The 19,494-nt window shown below is 41.9% G+C and overlaps 2 protein-coding genes across 3 annotated transcripts; one reads left to right on the top strand and one right to left on the bottom strand.

Moving 5' to 3' along the window:
• On the bottom strand, positions 1 to 2,934 carry LOC126798999 (uncharacterized). Of its 2 annotated transcripts, XM_050526102.1 has the most exons (3): positions 2,873 to 2,934; positions 2,089 to 2,794; positions 1 to 1,594 (listed from the first exon to the last, which is right to left on the bottom strand). In XM_050526102.1, the coding sequence occupies exons 2-3, from the start codon at positions 2,791 to 2,793 to the stop codon at positions 278 to 280; spliced, it is 2,022 nt and encodes a 673-aa protein (XP_050382059.1). In that variant the 5' UTR covers position 2,794; positions 2,873 to 2,934; the 3' UTR covers positions 1 to 277. The 2 variants fall into 2 exon arrangements, with proteins under 2 accessions (XP_050382059.1, XP_050382058.1); XM_050526101.1 differs by having other exon boundaries at positions 2,089 to 2,922.
• Positions 2,935 to 17,203: 14,269 nt separating this feature from the next.
• On the top strand, positions 17,204 to 19,220 carry LOC126798686 (prohibitin-3, mitochondrial). The gene is made up of 2 exons (XM_050525719.1): positions 17,204 to 18,091; positions 19,007 to 19,220. Exon 1 carries the CDS (start codon positions 17,253 to 17,255, stop codon positions 18,087 to 18,089), a length of 837 nt encoding a protein of 278 aa, XP_050381676.1. The 5' UTR covers positions 17,204 to 17,252; the 3' UTR covers positions 18,090 to 18,091; positions 19,007 to 19,220.
• Positions 19,221 to 19,494: the final 274 nt, after the last annotated feature.

Genomic DNA, 19,494 nt, shown 5'->3' with positions numbered 1-19,494 from the left:
TCAAAGGGTTACTATAATTTCATGGCTTCCTCGCTCTTCTCTGTTAAATTATTCATCAAGAAAGAGTTAAGGAAGTTTACACATGAAAGATAGATCTCAACTACTTTGAGAAAAGTACATTTACTATAACAGTACTCAGTTTTAACTAACTTGTTAAAACAAGCAAACATATCAGGCACTGAATTAAGCAGGACAAAAGTAAAAGTTGTACTAGTAGAAGTGTTGAACCAGCTAGCTGCCCTTACTGATCATCATCCTCTATGTTAGTTCCATCATTTTAAGCCACTGATATAACAGGAGGCCTGAAGCTCTGATTCTGATGTCGCCTGCTAACCGGGTGCTTCGCAGATAGGCCTGATGCCCCGAAACAGAAGTAATGCCTCTTCAACCTTCTGCTACCCAAATTTGGGGTGTCGTCATCATCTACTTGATTGGACCAAGATGGTCCAGCTGCATCGGTGTCGATGCAAACACCTTTCTGTTTATCTAGGGAACTTGGTGAAGAGAGTGATGATGATTTCGAAAATGAGCTAGAGCGTGAACGGCGTGGGACAGTTATGTGTGGGATTGCTTGCATTACACCATGCCTTAAACCTGAGGCGAACTTCTTCTTGGCATTTGGACTTGATTGGTTACTCCTAACTGCGAGTGTTCTTTTGTTATTGGGAAGTGACGAGGAGGCCTTTGAGAATCTCTGGCGGAGTGGCGTGGGAGCCTCATCTGAAGTAGTGCTGCCAAAATCTACAGATTTTTTAAATCTTTCAGCCTTCTTCTCTTTGATCCGGGGCCACCCTATTGCACGTTTCAGTCGTTCTGCTGCATGGTTTACAGAACCTGAAGGCTTTTTAGTACTAATTGAGCGCTGGTTTTCATCAGCTGTGTTGTGTGGATTTGGTTCCGGTGAAGATGAATTGCTTGCTGTACTAAGCTTATGCTGATGACCAGCACTGGCGACTGACACATTTTCAATTCCTGTATACAAGAAGATTTCAGTGTCGGAGATTTTGAACGACGTTCCAGGACTGCCTCCATCGCCTTGCATCTTCAAGTGTGCAGCAATGGCTTTTCTTGCATTGTAATAGTCCTGACAACCAAAGATCCCCCCAGCCGAAATCAACTGCCTAATTAATACATCAGACGATGCAGAACGAGGCCATTGCCTGAGGTAATCAAGAGCCGTCATGCCATCCATATCGCGGACATTGACATCTATTGATTGAGATATCATCAGAAGTTGCACCAAGTCAGAGTGAACATTGCCAATGATTGCTGTGTGAAGGGCAGTCCGACCTTCATTGTTTTTGGCATTGATGACTTCTTCAATGTCAAACACCCTCCCAAAGACTAAGTTCTTCAGAAGCTGAATCTGTCTGTCCAATCTACGGAATGCAGGAGTTTGGAAACCAGATATAACTTTATGGAGAAATGTATCTCCATAGTTGTTTTTGGCAGAAATCATTGACGAAGGAAATGCACATAGAAGAGCTTCAACTGCAGCTAACTGGCCCCGAGATGCTGCTGCATGCAATGCTGTGTTTCCCTGATGGTCTCTGGAGTTTATGATATCATAGGAGGCTATAAGGTACTTCACTACCTGCACCGATAACAAACTTCAATGATCAAATGTACAGACCATATGATTACAACGTGTCAATAAGGACTTAGAATAAGTGTTGATTTCCATCATGCCAAAGAACATTTTATGCCTAATGCTTGTACAGGACAGCAGCCTTCAAGAAATGCTCATCATTAATAATTGCAACAAAATTAAATCTGAATGAAGTTTATAGAAGATGAAGATGTAACTATGGCAGCAAATATGCTTAAAAATTGTAACTGTAGTCTGTCGATCATGATTATGCATGTCTTGGACAGCAACACAACTAAAGCTTCTCTCTTCAGCGAGTATCCAACAAAAAAAAAACCCCATATATGACCTCAAATTGACAGATATTAATATCATCCTGAGTCTATCCCAACACCAACAATTACTATGAATTTAGAGATATCTTCAAAATTTATGCTTGTGATAGTGAAACAAAGGTCAAAATTTTCAAATTGCATATAATTGGAAGGTAGAAGCCTCACCTCTACCCGTCCTTTTCCGGCTGCTGCATGTAGAATAGTGGATCCCTGAACATCCCTATAAGCCAAAATATCATCACACTCCGACAGAAGCTCCTTCAAGACCAAAATGTTTCCTCCTCTAGCAGCAGCATGAACCGCCCTATTAACCATCTCACTCTTATAAGCACAAGGAATCTCCCCAATGTGCTCCTCCAACACCCCACCTCTGCCTAAAAATCGCGGTGAAACTGCAAAGTCAAACAGCAGCCTGAAAACCTCAGTGTTTTTGCTCTTAGCAGCAGCATAGAGTACATCAGTAACTCCAAACTCTCCTTCCCCAAAAACAAGAAGAGGGTTTCTTTCTAGCAGTTCTTGGACAAAACTAATCTGTCCAGCTGAGGCAGCTGTGTAAATGAGCCATCCACCATAACCAGCTCGAATGAGCGAGTTCTTTCCCTTCTTGGACTCGCATTCATGGAAAAGCTTTCGTGCAACATGCGCACGACACTTTGCTACATCATGGAACTGTTCTTCATCGTCCCAAACAGTCTCAAGGCGGCGAATTCTGCGTAGAGAGGTGAGCTTAATGAGGTGGTTGCTGTCAATGCGGAGGAGCTCTCGGACCAAGTCATACTGTCCATTGGCAGCTGCATAGTCAATCGGAGAAGCATACCACCACTGGTCTCCGGTGCTCTCCCACCGTAGAGGAAAATAAGTAGGAGGCATTCTGTAGAATGTGTTTAGCAAAATATAAAGCAATGCGACTAAGAATAACCAAAGTGAGTGAGAGTTGAGGAAAGCTCACACAATGAGAGGAGAAGAGGACCCTGGTTTTGTATTAATTTAAGGAGTTGAACTACCACCTGCTGTTCACAAATTCATTAATTAAATGAACCACAGGAAGCAAAGGGAATTAAGAATTGCCTTAAGTGTTGAGGCCAAGATTAGAGAGGAATAGTTAATAATATCAACTAGTTGAGATGAGAAGGGAAACAACCATCATTGCTTACACAAATGGAAGATAGGAAAAAGAAACAAGCCCCTTTGAGATAATTTACAATAAAATAGGGTCGATATCAAATATTTTCAGAAGATACTAAGGCAGATGATATATATTTGGTTGTGAGTTGTGACAGACAAGGGACTGGTGGATAGCATATGACCTATATTTGAACTGAATGCTATGCTTTGATTTTGCGTTTTTGGTACGAGTATGGATTTTAACCTTAGTTGTGCATTATGAATTCAAAAGTATACCAGCAACAGTTTTTGGGTGTGTAGAGTTGAAAATAGACTTGTAAGTTGTAAGTTGTAACCATGAGATTTATGATGCGTCACTAAAATTGATCTTAGCAAATCCTAAAGCAGAAAATAGAAGATTAGATACAAGCGAAGAAACGAGGAAGAAAAACTAAAAACTTAATTTCATTTTTTATAAGGTGAAAGGAGATTCCTTTTGTACTATCGAAGTTACAGATGCAGAAATGATGATGGTGTTAGAGAATTAGATAGATTAGACTAAAGTTTACTAGCTGGTTGGAGTAATGATAATGATCAGAGAGGAGAGGAAGAATTACCGTTCTCAAAGATGTCGGAATGATCAAAAAGACCAAGGCAGAACTGAAGGAAGGCAGAGAGCTTTTCAGAAATGGAGGTGGAGCTTTTCAGAGAGAGTTTATGACATAAGAAAATTCTCAGTGACCCTTAAAAATATGGAAGAAAAATATCATTAGTTTAAGTTTTGGTTTTCAGACTTGTGATTATTATGATTAATTTTGCTTTATTCTTTGGTCTGTTAGCTACTCTATTTGGACAGTTATGGGCTAAAGTGACACTCTAACTGCATCATAATCCACTTTGTTGTCCCAGTCAAGTACTCAACCAAAGACAATGCTGATGTTTAGCCATTGAGCTTTGACTCCAGAAACTATTGTACATATTTTTAGGAAACTTTTATTACAAGGAAGAACTCAGGAACCAATTTAGATTACAGGAACTTAATGTTGGGGTGGTGATAGGTGGCTTACTGAAACCGACTTCTATGTGCCGACCTTAATGGTTCATCTAATACTAACTGCATAAATAAATTAACGTCAGGCCGGTGCACACACAACTTTAACATAATGTTCCAAAATGTAGACTTAAAAACCCAACCATGGGACATAAATTAGGTATAATTCCCTTATCTTCAAGAGGTTTTTCAGGCCAAAAAAAACCTTCATTAGGTTCTCTTCATCTGCTTTGATTATTTTACTGTTCTCTCCTGCAGAATGGGAGTCTCAGCAGATCATCAAATTGAACTATTGAAGAGATGGTCTAGCCTGGTTGAGTTTGTCAACTCATTCCAAGAGAAACTGAACTATAAGGTTGCAATTGGGAAGGTGAAATACTCTTATTGAAACACACAGCTAGCTCTTCCTAAAAGCAAAAGATGCCATGTGAAATGTGAGATAAGAAGTATGCACCAGAGTTTCTAACTTTTTGGGAAGAACAAGATTCAAAAGCTATGAATTTGGAATAGTGGGTTACTACCCCAATACTGACTTTACAAAGCCTTTAGCACAAATAATGCATGCTGCATGTGACATGTAAAATTTCCATGAGTCTCTATCTTTGCTTTAATGAAATCCATTGAAGGAAACCTAAGTGCCTAACCCTTCACATGGAAAAATCCAGAAAATAAAAGCATGTTAAGTTCATCCCAGTATGTACTACCATAAGAGTGATAGATGATACAAAGCACCTATATATATCTACAATAAGAGAAGTTCTGCATATATGGAATTGGGACCTTGATGAATGAGGACAATAGATCGATGACCAAGTTGATGTGATAATGATGGAGGGAAAAGGGAAAAGCATGTAGCTTTCTGTGAATGACTAGTTATAATGAGATAGGAACAGGATTGGAATTAGGATCAAATGGAATCCGACCCGTACTATTTATTAAACTTAGTTGGCTAGTACATAATGGGAGACATCAGTAGGACAGTAGGATGGTGTAACGACCCCAAAATTTCGAGCCTAAAAACTCAAAATTCTAAAGTCGTTAAACACAAAATAATCTCAATAAAATCGAAATCATTTAAGTGTATCAGCGGATCAATTCTGAGTTCTCAATACAACTCAGACAACCAATTATTACAACCCAAATTATAATCCATACACAAAATGGAAATGTAATAATTCTCACAAATCACTCACAAATCTCACAAATGAAAATACATAAATCCTCACACACAAATCCATGCTAAAATCTCACCACAAGTAGGATCCGAACGACTTCGAGCCTCTGTAGTCGTCACTCAACCTCCACTAATCAGCACCTGCAGAGTTATCCCCTACACCATCGAATTGGTGCACCGGGATTGTAAACACAAACCCGGTAAGCTTAAAGCTCGTATGAGTAAAATCACAATACAGTTCGCATATCAATATATACGAAAGATCACAAAACAACAAATATAAATGCCCCCATGAGCCAATGGTCAGCCCATCTGGTTGACCCAAAGAAATATGAAATAAAAAGCTCATGAGGAAATTAAGTAACCCTTCTGGTTACCCAATGCATTTATAATACGGGTACCAAGAACGCTGGTACACATCTGTTACCCCTCTCGTAATACACCGTTGATATTGGATAGCCACCCGCTACCCAACATCCAAAATACACCGAGTACCCATGAGCAGATAACCACCCGTTACCTCACATGCAGTACTAAGGCAGACAGACTAGAGCTCTAACTGTATCGTAACTTTCGCCCGGCCAAAGGCTAGGTTCCGACTTGCCAAACACGTACAATAATCTCACATCATATTGTACCAAAAATCAGGTCCGAAGACAATTCACATTTTAACAATCTCAATGTTAAAAATCACGTACAATAATCACACATCATATTGTACCACACATCACGTCCGAAGACAAATCACAATTTTTTTTTTTAAACATTCTCCGTGATAAAATCATGTACAATAATCACTCATCACATTGTACGTTTTAAAACTTTCACGATATCACCACAATAAAAATCATAACAGTATATTATATAGCAAACTATATATATTCGTATTTATTACCATTTATACAATATATACATAGTCCACTATATCCTATACATGTCATATTTCATAAACACCTGAAGAATTACGTACAATATTCTCACATACTCATGCTCAATTTTCCGTCACCGAAATGACTATTTTTAATGCATTAATAACAGTACGTAATTTAATGAACTATATATATATTATGTACCTATTACCATTATACTATATATATGTAGTCCACTAAATTATATACATGTTATAATTCATTTGATAAACACACTTGCAAAATGTTGAATCACCACGAGGGTAGATTCGTAAATTCAGTGAGATTTTACTCACCTTATTGACTTGAGCGTAATTCCACAATTTCCGATAATAATCCCTTTCCTCGATTTAGCGATCACCTTAAAAAGATAAAACAAGAATTTAGAATCGTTTCGTAAACCTTTAAATGCCAAAACAGTAATATACGGTACTGTTCAGCAATTTTGGTTATACGAAGTACTGTTCACTGTTCACTATTCACGGTTACTGTACAATACTCAATTAATACGTATTTCTGTACGTATAAATATTATATACGTATTTCTGTACGTATAAATATTAAATACGTATTTCTGTACGTATAAATATTAACACGTATTTATGTACGTATAAATATTAATACGTATTTCTGTACGTATAAATATTATATACGTATTTCTGTACGTATAAATATTAAATACGTATTTCTGTACGTATAAATATTAAATACGTATTTCTGTACGTATAAATATTAAATACGTATTTCTGTACGTATAAATATTAAATACGTATTTCTGTACGTATACGTACGATTTAAATGTAAATACAACTCAGTAAATAAAATTTACTAAATTACCCTTTTACAAATTACTTTTTACATTTACTGAAAGTAATTTATAATTACATTTACCGAAGGTAAAAATTAATTACATTTACCGTAGTAAATAAAATTTACATTTACATTTACCGTTACACAGTAAATTACCAAAATACCCTTCCAGTCAAAACTATTTACACCGCCTCACACGGCGGCGCGTGTGGCACACGCGCCACCTCCGGCCGGCCGCGCGTGGGGCCCACGCGCCGAGGCTAACCACGGAGCGTGTGACGCCACCGCCGCCTCCAAAACCACCCTCTCTTCCTCCTCTACTTCCCCACGGTCTCCGACCACCCATGGCTTGCCCCCTACTCTCTCACGCGCCGCCTCTAGGCGGCGGTATCCTTCTCCTCCATCTACCTCCGATTCACAACAAAAACCTCCCAAAATCAACACAACAACATCACAACCCATTCAATTTCACAACCCTTACCTCTATCACGCCGTGGAAGCACCGGGGAATCGCCGACGAGCTTGAAACAGTCGGTCTTGGCTCGGTGACGTGCAACGCGACTCCACGACGGCGAGAGGCAGTGCGTCGACCTCGGGGTCGACTGCTGGAGGTCGTGCGACGCTTGTAGTGCCGGCGGTGTGGCTCACGGACGCGGGGTGGCGGCGATCGGGGAGAGAGATCGACGGTTTCGTGAGGGAGTATCGTGAGGGGGAGAGAGAGAGAGAGAGAAAGAGAGAGGGAGGCGGGCTGAATGGGAGAGAGAGGGTTTCCAATTATGGAAACCCTAATCTCATAAATGTTCTATTTATACTAGTTTCCAAATCGGAAACTAACTTCCGACGTCAATAACTTTCACGTACGTCGTCCGATTAGGACGCGTCACATGTCCACGCACTCGTATCGACGAGCTCTACAACTTTCGTGAAGGAAGTTTTCGCAACCGATCGACGAAATAAAAGTCGATATAAACGTTACGGAAATGTAACGTTTTTTCAATTTAAACGTTCCGAGAACGTTTCCGTTTCTCGTTTACTAACATTGCAACCAAATACGTTCATTCTAATAACATTCGAAATTTTATAGAATTCCAAATCAAACTAACATTGTTTAAAATTTAGGGTTATTACAATCTACCCCCCTTAAAGGAATTTCGTCCCGAAATTCAAACTCACTCAACAAACAACTGTGGATATCTGGTCATCATGTCTGACTCTAGCTCCCAAGATGCATCACCCTCATCATGGTGACTCCACAACACCTTGACTAGCCCAACTTCTCTCCTCCGTAGCTTCTTTGTAGATCTATCCAAAATACGAACCGGTTCGACAACAAATGTAGCATTTTCCTTCACCTCAATGGTGCTATGATCAATCACATGTGACTCATCTGGTACATACTTCCTCAACATGGAAATGTGGAAGACATTGTGAACACCCGACATACTAGTAGGCAAGGCTAGTCGATAAGCTAGTTCGCCCACCTTCTCAAGTATCTCAAAGGGCCCAACGTACCTCGGTGCCAACTTTCCTTTCTTGCCGAATCTCACTACACCTCTCATAGGTGAAACTTTCAAGAACACATGATCACCGACCTCAAATTCCACATGTCTCCTCTTCAAGTCTGCATAGCTCTTCTGTCTACTCTGAGCGGTCCGGATTCTATCTCGAATGATCGAGATCTTCTCCGTGGTTTCCTGAACCACCTCTGGACCCATCAGTGCCTCATCACCAACTTCGGCCCAACAGATCGGAGATCGACATGGCCTACCATAAAGTGCCTCATACGGTGCCATGCCAATACTAGAATGGTAGCTGTTGTTGTAGGCAAACTCAATCAATCTCAAATGATCTTCCCAGCTACCCTTGAAATCCAACACACATGCTCTCAACATGTCTTCCATCACCTGATTCACCCTCTCTGTCTGTCCATCCGTCTGAGGGTGAAAAGCTGTACTCATATCCAAGGTAGTGCCCATTGCCTTCTGCAAACCACCCCAGAACTTCGAAGTGAAACGTGCATCTCTATCGGAAACAATAGAAACTGGAGCACCATGAAGTCTCACTACCTCATCCACATATAGTTTCCCAAGCACGTCCACGGAGTACTTCATCGACACTGGGAGAAAATGAGCCGACTTCGTCAATCGATCGACAATCACCCATATGGCATCGTGACCCTTCTTCGATCTAGGCAACCCGGTCACAAAATCCATAGATATCTGCTCCCACTTCCAAAGAGGAATAGTCAGTGGTTTCAACATGCCAGCTGGTCGTTGATGTTCTGCTTTCACTTGCTGACATGTAAGGCACTTCGATACAAACTCCGCTACATCCTTCTTCATACCGTTCCACCAGAATTGCCTGCATAGGTCCTTGTACATCTTGGTGTTCCCTGGATGGACGGTATAGCGTGAACGATGTGCCGTACGAAGAACCTCCTCCCGAAGATCATCACCATCTGGGACACACAATCTTGCCCCAAACCTCAACCCTCCATCGGGTCCAACTCTCCACTCAGAAGGACACCCATCAAGCGTATCAACTACAAGATCCGCCAACTTAGCCCGTGAGAGTCTATCCTGCGCCTGACCCTGTATGATCCTCGTGATCAATGTGGGTTGCACTGTGACACTACCAAGAAAGACCCTTGGTTCTCCTCCCGATGGCACCAAATCAAACTCTGATGCAGCTTCTAGCATGAACCATTCCTGGACCATAAGTGACGCTACTACGCCTCTCGGTTTTCTGCTCAAGGCATCGGCCACCACATTTGCCTTCCCCGGGTGGTACTCTAATGTGAAGTCATAGTCCTTGAGGAGTTCCATCCACCTCCTCTGCCTCATATTCAGCTCCTTCTGTGAGAACAAGTACTTCAAACTCTTATGATCTGAAAAGAGTTGAAATTTCTCACCATACAAGTAATGTCTCCAAATCTTCAGGGCAAATACAACTGCCGCAAGCTCTAGGTCGTGTGTTGGATAATTCTTCTCATGAATCTTCAACTGTCTCGAGCCATATGCAACGACTCCTCCATGCTGCATCAACACACAACCCAAACCCTGGAGAGAAGCATCACTGTAAATGACATAGCCACCACCACTAGAGGGAATCGTCAACACTGGAGCTGTGGTCAGTCTAGTCTTTAGTTTGTTGAATGCTTCCTCACATGCATCCGTCCACACAAACGGAGTATCTTTCTTGGTCAACTTGGTCAATGAAGATGCGATACTAGAAAACCCCTCGATAAACCTCCTGTAGTAACCTGCCAACCCGAGGAAACTACGTATCTCTGTAGGGTTCTTTGGACGACTCCAATTCTTCACTGCCTCTACTTTTGCTGGGTCCACTAGTACTCCATCTTTTGAGACAACATGACCAAGGAATTTGACCTCTTCTTTCCAGAACTCACACTTCTCTATCTTGGCATACAGTCTCGCCTCCTTCAAGGTCTGCAACACCGTTCTCAGATGCACCACATGTTCTTCTTGTGTCTTGGAGTATATCAGAATGTCATCCACGAACACCACAACAAACTCATCCAAGTACGGGCTAAATACTTGGTTCATCAAACTCATGAAGACAGCTGGTGCATTCGTTAGACCAAATGGCATGACGACAAACTCATAATGTCCATACCGGGTCCTGAAGGCTGTCTTCGATATATCTTCTTCCTTCACTCTGAGTTGATGATAACCGGATCTCAAATCAATCTTAGAGAACACTGTAGCACCTTTGAGCTGATCGAACAAGTCATCAATCCTAGGTAAGGGATACCTATTCTTGATGGTCACCTTGTTCAGCTCTCTGTAGTCCACACATAACCGCAGAGAACCATCTTTCTTCTTTACGAACAAAACAGGTGCTCCCCAAGGCGAAACACTAGGTCTAATGAACCCTTGGTCTAATAGCTCATCGATCTGCACCTTCAGCTCCTTAAGTTCATTCTGCCCCATTCTATATGGCGCCTTTGACACAGGTGCTGTACCGGGTACTACATCAATGCAGAAATCTACCACTCTTCGAGGAGGTAGCCCCGGTATCTCTTGGAACACTTCACCAAACTCAGATACTACCACAATGTCTGTGATAGTCACTTCCTGATCCACTGACTCCACATGTGCCAAAACTCCTGATCTCATGGCGTTGTCGGACTTGAGGCAACGATAACGAAACACTGGCTCTCCAGGTCTATGAAAGGACACTACCATGTCGAAACAATCAATCACAGCATGCTGTGGTCTCAACCAATCAATCCCCAAGATCACATCATAAGTGTGGTCCGGAATCACAATCAACGAAGCAGAGAACTCTCTACTCCCAATCAATATAGGACAAGCTTTGCAGATTGTCTCTAACTCAAGTGACACTCCAAGGGGTGAAGTGACACATAAGGCGTCCCCGAGAGGTGTAGGAATCAATCCTAGCATCTCCACTACTGAACTAGCAATGAATGAATGTGATGCTCCCGTATCAAACAACACTCTAGCAAGGTAGTCAAAAAGTGATAATGTACCTTCCACCCCTGTATCTCGCTGACCCACTGCGAACACTCTAGCTTGGCCCGCTGGTAGCTGTCTCTGCGGCCGTTCCTGTCTACCCGGAAGTGGTCGGGTACAATCTCGAGCTATGTGTCCCACTTGCCCGCACCGGTGGCAGCCTGCTCTCTTCGGTTTCGGACATGCTGAGGCGTAATGTCCCATCTCATTGCAGCTATAACACCTCACTGCTGCTAATGGTCTGACTGGTGCTGCTCTGATGGCTAAGGGTGGCGCCCTTGTCGGGGCCTGATAGTGGGGTCTTGGCCTCTTCCATGACCTATCCTTCGGCCCTGAGTGCTCGTTGCCTGTATAGACTGCCTTGCCTTTCCCCTTCGCATCTCTGTTCCCCACGTCACCTGCTCGAGTCTTCTCTGCTTGCTCCAAACTCATAGCACTCTCAAATATCTGCTCCCGTGAAGTCAGGCAAAGGACTGATATCATGGTCTTGTACTCTTGTTTCAGCCCACGTAGATACTTCTGAGCTAAAGCAGTCGCACCCATAGGCCTGACATACCGATACAGTTGCGAGAATCGAGCATCATACTCTCTAATGGTCATGTCTCCCTGTACCAATGCCAGAAACTCCAACTCTAAGTCCTCCTGTACTGAGGCTGGGAAATACTTCTCCTGAAATATGGTGGTGAAATCTCCCCATGTGAATGTAGACACATCCACAATCTGTCTCATGCTCTTCCACCAATCTAGAGCCTCACCCTTGAGAAAGAATGTAGCTATCTTTCTCTTCTCAATCTCTGTGCACTCTATCATCTCAAAATAAGTCTCCATACCCTCGATCCAATGGTCAGCTACCATATGATCTAGTCCCCCATGAAATGTCGGGGCTGACAGTGCACTAATATCCTTGATCAACTTCAACACTCGACCGTCATCTCTAACCGCAGGAGCTGGCTCATCCTGCTCCTCCTGCGGAGCAGCCTCCTCATAGAGGTTCTCCACGTTGCGGACTCGACCTGTGGCCCTAGCTCGACCTCGGCCTACCCGCTCTACCTGTGGAGCAGCCTCCTCATAAAAGTTCTCCACGTTGCGGACTCGGCCCGTGGTCCTACCTCGACCACGTCCTCTCGCCCGTCCTCGGCCTTGTCCTCGGCCCTTGTCACCGTTCATCACCTTCAAACAACGAAACACTTAGTCAATACTTGTGAAATCTCGAATTCAACTAAAACAGATTCAATAGGTATTAACATGAAATTTCAGGATATGATGAATCATCGAAGTATCATCACGATACATCTCGGAGGACCAAACCATTAGGTATGGCTCCTAAAACACTCTCGCGTACCCGACGACATATCAATACCGAGGAGCATGTGATGGGGGCCCGCCTGCAGTCGGATCATCGCTCCCGGATGGTATTGATAATCGCCCAATACGCACTTAGGCTCTGATACCAACTGTAACGACCCCAAAATTTCGAGCCTAAAAACTCAAAATTCTAAAGTCGTTAAACACAAAATAATCTCAATAAAATCGAAATCATTTAAGTGTATCAGCGGATCAATTCTGAGTTCTCAATACAACTCAGACAACCAATTATTACAACCCAAATTATAATCCATACACAAAATGGAAATGTAATAATTCTCACAAATCACTCACAAATCTCACAAATGAAAATACATAAATCCTCACACACAAATCCATGCTAAAATCTCACCACAAGTAGGATCCGAACGACTTCGAGCCTCTGTAGTCGTCACTCAACCTCCACTAATCAGCACCTGCAGAGTTATCCCCTACACCATCGAATTGGTGCACCGGGATTGTAAACACAAACCCGGTAAGCTTAAAGCTCGTATGAGTAAAATCACAATACAGTTCGCATATCAATATATACGAAAGATCACAAAACAACAAATATAAATGCCCCCATGAGCCAATGGTCAGCCCATCTGGTTGACCCAAAGAAATATGAAATAAAAAGCTCATGAGGAAATTAAGTAACCCTTCTGGTTACCCAATGCATTTATAATACGGGTACCAAGAACGCTGGTACACATCTGTTACCCCTCTCGTAATACACCGTTGATATTGGATAGCCACCCGCTACCCAACATCCAAAATACACCGAGTACCCATGAGCAGATAACCACCCGTTACCTCACATGCAGTACTAAGGCAGACAGACTAGAGCTCTAACTGTATCGTAACTTTCGCCCGGCCAAAGGCTAGGTTCCGACTTGCCAAACACGTACAATAATCTCACATCATATTGTACCAAAAATCAGGTCCGAAGACAATTCACATTTTAACAATCTCAATGTTAAAAATCACGTACAATAATCACACATCATATTGTACCACACATCACGTCCGAAGACAAATCACAATTTTTTTTTTTAAACATTCTCCGTGATAAAATCATGTACAATAATCACTCATCACATTGTACGTTTTAAAACTTTCACGATATCACCACAATAAAAATCATAACAGTATATTATATAGCAAACTATATATATTCGTATTTATTACCATTTATACAATATATACATAGTCCACTATATCCTATACATGTCATATTTCATAAACACCTGAAGAATTACGTACAATATTCTCACATACTCATGCTCAATTTTCCGTCACCGAAATGACTATTTTTAATGCATTAATAACAGTACGTAATTTAATGAACTATATATATATTATGTACCTATTACCATTATACTATATATATGTAGTCCACTAAATTATATACATGTTATAATTCATTTGATAAACACACTTGCAAAATGTTGAATCACCACGAGGGTAGATTCGTAAATTCAGTGAGATTTTACTCACCTTATTGACTTGAGCGTAATTCCACAATTTCCGATAATAATCCCTTTCCTCGATTTAGCGATCACCTTAAAAAGATAAAACAAGAATTTAGAATCGTTTCGTAAACCTTTAAATGCCAAAACAGTAATATACGGTACTGTTCAGCAATTTTGGTTATACGAAGTACTGTTCACTGTTCACTATTCACGGTTACTGTACAATACTCAATTAATACGTATTTCTGTACGTATAAATATTATATACGTATTTCTGTACGTATAAATATTAAATACGTATTTCTGTACGTATAAATATTAACACGTATTTATGTACGTATAAATATTAATACGTATTTCTGTACGTATAAATATTATATACGTATTTCTGTACGTATAAATATTAAATACGTATTTCTGTACGTATAAATATTAAATACGTATTTCTGTACGTATAAATATTAAATACGTATTTCTGTACGTATAAATATTAAATACGTATTTCTGTACGTATACGTACGATTTAAATGTAAATACAACTCAGTAAATAAAATTTACTAAATTACCCTTTTACAAATTACTTTTTACATTTACTGAAAGTAATTTATAATTACATTTACCGAAGGTAAAAATTAATTACATTTACCGTAGTAAATAAAATTTACATTTACATTTACCGTTACACAGTAAATTACCAAAATACCCTTCCAGTCAAAACTATTTACACCGCCTCACACGGCGGCGCGTGTGGCACACGCGCCACCTCCGGCCGGCCGCGCGTGGGGCCCACGCGCCGAGGCTAACCACGGAGCGTGTGACGCCACCGCCGCCTCCAAAACCACCCTCTCTTCCTCCTCTACTTCCCCACGGTCTCCGACCACCCATGGCTTGCCCCCTACTCTCTCACGCGCCGCCTCTAGGCGGCGGTATCCTTCTCCTCCATCTACCTCCGATTCACAACAAAAACCTCCCAAAATCAACACAACAACATCACAACCCATTCAATTTCACAACCCTTACCTCTATCACGCCGTGGAAGCACCGGGGAATCGCCGACGAGCTTGAAACAGTCGGTCTTGGCTCGGTGACGTGCAACGCGACTCCACGACGGCGAGAGGCAGTGCGTCGACCTCGGGGTCGACTGCTGGAGGTCGTGCGACGCTTGTAGTGCCGGCGGTGTGGCTCACGGACGCGGGGTGGCGGCGATCGGGGAGAGAGATCGACGGTTTCGTGAGGGAGTATCGTGAGGGGGAGAGAGAGAGAGAGAGAAAGAGAGAGGGAGGCGGGCTGAATGGGAGAGAGAGGGTTTCCAATTATGGAAACCCTAATCTCATAAATGTTCTATTTATACTAGTTTCCAAATCGGAAACTAACTTCCGACGTCAATAACTTTCACGTACGTCGTCCGATTAGGACGCGTCACATGTCCACGCACTCGTATCGACGAGCTCTACAACTTTCGTGAAGGAAGTTTTCGCAACCGATCGACGAAATAAAAGTCGATATAAACGTTACGGAAATGTAACGTTTTTTCAATTTAAACGTTCCGAGAACGTTTCCGTTTCTCGTTTACTAACATTGCAACCAAATACGTTCATTCTAATAACATTCGAAATTTTATAGAATTCCAAATCAAACTAACATTGTTTAAAATTTAGGGTTATTACAGATGGTGCCCTCCACCACCCATGAATATGATGTTCAATAACCAATCTCCATAAGTTTTGGGCCCAACTGAATGATGCATTAATCAAAAATCTATAATGCATAGCTGGGATTGACATGTTCTGAAATGGTATATAAGTATATATAAGAAGCATCTTGCATACTTCAGAGAAATCTTCAATCAGGATATGAAGACTAGTTATGCATATAGCTTGATGTTCATGGGGAACTCAATTCAAGCAAGAGTCTTAATTGACTGCGCATCAATGGTGCTTATAAACACTTCGATTAAATAGGATCAAAAGAGCGCTAGTCATGAATTTATTCATGGGTACTGAAGAGAGTATGCTGTTAGATACTAGTTAGTGCAAATTGTTTTCCCAGTGATGATATGAATGGTTATTGTGATTTCTATGTACAACTCAGAGGGTCAGCTGCTCAAAGTCCAAGTCTGAGACCTACCCTTTTCCTTTCATAAAGCATATCTTCTTTCTATATCTAGTACTACGCTGTATGAAGTTGATTATAGAAGCATTGGAATAATAGTGAAAGAAAACTTTCGGTCAAATTCTACTAACAAAAGTAAAAAGGGCTCCATTATAAGCTACAACAGGAATCAGGTAATGCAGGAATGAATGTGTAATGTTTTAGGCTTCACAATTGAGTTAAGATCAATTCTGCTTTTCTTTAATGTTCCATCATATATACACATAATCCCCCATCACATGCAAAAGACACAATCATTTAAAGGAATCACAGAAGATTTAGAAGCATGACAAAGTAGTGAAATTGGTACCTCTTCTTATGAAACAGTGACTTGGTCCCTAACCCCTAATTATGTAAACAGTGACTCGTTAGACCATTCAAGAGCTTCTAATCCATGTAAGCCATATATAAAAGTATGACTAATTTACGAAAGAGAAAAGTTTATTCACCTCAAAAAGAGACGTTAATTGCCATATTAGATACTTCAACCTATTAGGCTCAAAGATTACATTGTACTCTAAGATTTTGATAATGGTTTAAGATCAAGAATCAACTATCAACTACTCAACTAGGGATATGTTGAGGAGGTCAAAAGTAACTTCATTAAAAAAAAAAACCATTTTCTTTGTATAAGTAAAAGAACAATGTCGTAAGACGCAAACAACAACGGCCCAAGTCAGCAACCAAAAGCCCAACCCATCTGGAGGAAATGCCCTCTTGCCCAACCCTAAAACCCTAAACCCCCTCCACACTCCACAACACTTCTTCTTCTTCTTCTTTCTCTGAGACTCAATTTCCTCACAACCAAAACCAACCATGGGTTCCAACCAAGCCGCCGTCTCCTTCCTCACCAACCTCGCCCGCGCCGCCTTCGGCCTCGGCGCCGGCGCCACCGTCGTCAACTCCGCCCTCTACACCGTCGACGGCGGCCAGCGCGCCGTCCTCTTCGACCGCTTCCGCGGCGTCATCGACGAAACCGTCGGCGAAGGCACTCACTTCCTGATCCCATGGCTCCAGAAGCCTTACATCTTCGACATCCGCACCCGGCCCCACACCTTCTCCTCCGTCTCCGGCACCAAGGACCTCCAGATGGTCAACCTCACCCTTAGGGTCCTCTCCCGCCCTGAGGTCACCCGCCTCCCTCAGATCTTCAAAACCCTAGGCCTCGAGTACGACGAGAAGGTCCTCCCTTCCATCGGCAACGAGGTCCTCAAAGCCGTCGTCGCGCAGTTCAACGCCGACCAGCTCCTCACCGACCGCCCGCAGGTCTCGGCGTTGGTCCGCGACGCGCTCGTCAAGCGCGCCAGCGACTTCAACATCGCGCTGGAGGACGTGGCCATCACGCACCTGTCGTACGGCGCGGAGTTCTCGCGCGCCGTGGAGCAGAAGCAGGTGGCGCAGCAGGAGGCGGAGAGGTCCAAGTTTGTGGTGGCCAAGGCCGAGCAGGAGAGGAGGGCGGCGATCATCAGGGCTCAGGGAGAGAGTGAGGCTGCGAAGCTGATTTCGGAGGCGACTGCTTCGGCTGGTAATGATCTGATTGAGCTGAGGAGGATTGAGGCCAGTAGAGAGATTGCTGCCACGCTCGCCAAGTCGCCGAATGTGAGCTACCTGCCTAAGGGGAACTCTGTCCTCTTTGGCCTCGGCAATCGTTGAAGGTAATGCCTTCACTTCAGCAGTTGTTGTTTTGATTGTATTGAGTGTTGAAGATTAGATTGCAACACCATGTATCTTTTCTCATTGATTTGATAACTGAAGTGCATGCATGCATCTGTGTTATATGAGCATTGAAGAAACCAAACATATCAAGATGAGAATTGAGGAATACAGCGTGATCACACTTCTAGGTTAGTGTAGACAACTTTGTGCTTGTGATATAGTAAAGCAATATCCAAGGATATGTTGGTGGTTGAAACAAAATGGAGCCTCGAGTGAAGAGCAGAGAGCCACGTGCTTGCTACTTCTCATAGTGCTCCTGAAATTGATTACCTTGCTGTTTTCAGAAGGATGGTTTTCCATGTTTTTGTAAATATTAAGGGATATGATGCATCACGTAGTTAAGTTTATAAGCTCAAGCTGCTCAACTTGATTTAGTTTTTCTCTGACTCTTTACTTTAAGAGGGGGAAGCTTGAAGCTTCTATGCCCCTCACCATTGTAGTCATATAAGCTGCACGCAGCTGACATGAACATTGTCATGTTACTGTAACATAAGGAAATGCATACGGTGGTTAGCACTGACCAGTCATTTCTGTTGAAGTCTTCAATTCAATTCTAGATTTTAAAAACTTCTGTTAGACATTAACTGGAATAGAAAGCATGATTCTCTAAATCCCAAAACAATACTATATGAACTCAAGTTAATTTGTTCGCTTATTTCTGGCTCCTAGCTTTCCTCTACCAGATATATCCAGAATTCACCACTACAAGAGTACAAGAATTCAGAGAAATTACCATGATGTGTGACTTGTGTTATCTTGCTTCATTCCTGTTACTTTTACACTAGTGAGGAAAAATTGATCAGCGTAATTGTTCCTTTGGAATGTAATTTATGATATTGTTTATAATTTGGCAGGGTCCCCAAGGAGTAGCATAAGCACGAGCCGATCTTAAATAGCCAGAAGAGTGATAAATAGCAAGAAGAATTTTGCTTTTAAATAGTTTGCGGAATGATAAAAGAACTATGGCTTAGGATTATCCTGATGTTGATTAAATGTCTGAACCTACTTAATGTTTCTAGTACTCTTGATTAGAAATATTGGAGCCCTTTGTTAATATGCTCCGTCTGATTTTGGATATGTGTTACCCACGTATCTGTCTCATTGTGCATTGATATATATATTTCCTTTTCTGTGGTGATTTCCATACAAGGAAGTTCGGATGTATTTGCATTCCATCTCAAATCTATATGAAAGCTATGGGAAATAAGCAAGGGTTGTTCCCTGAACCGTCCTAATATTTTGTCGTAGCCAATGCTACGAATTGCACACCTTCTGGAGTACCAAGTGCTGAACTCTTTACAATATGAATTCAGAGTTACGATATGTTAACTCCAGTTAGCAA

The sequence above is a fragment of the Argentina anserina genome, chromosome 6 (genome assembly GCF_933775445.1).
Source record: "Argentina anserina chromosome 6, drPotAnse1.1, whole genome shotgun sequence".
NCBI classification, from domain to species: Eukaryota; Viridiplantae; Streptophyta; class Magnoliopsida; order Rosales; family Rosaceae; genus Argentina; species Argentina anserina.
This window is presented reverse-complemented; position numbering and strand designations above follow the sequence as displayed.

Coding starts and splice junctions, on each gene's coding strand:
- LOC126798999 (XM_050526102.1), bottom strand. CDS start 2,793: ATGCCTCCTACTTATTTTCCTCTACGGTGGGAGAGCACCGGAGACCAG. Junction 1,595..2,088: donor CCGGAAAAGGACGGGTAGAG/GTGAGGCTTCTA, acceptor TTATCGGTGCAG/GTAGTGAAGTACCTTATAGC.
- LOC126798686 (XM_050525719.1), top strand. CDS start 17,253: ATGGGTTCCAACCAAGCCGCCGTCTCCTTCCTCACCAACCTCGCCCGC.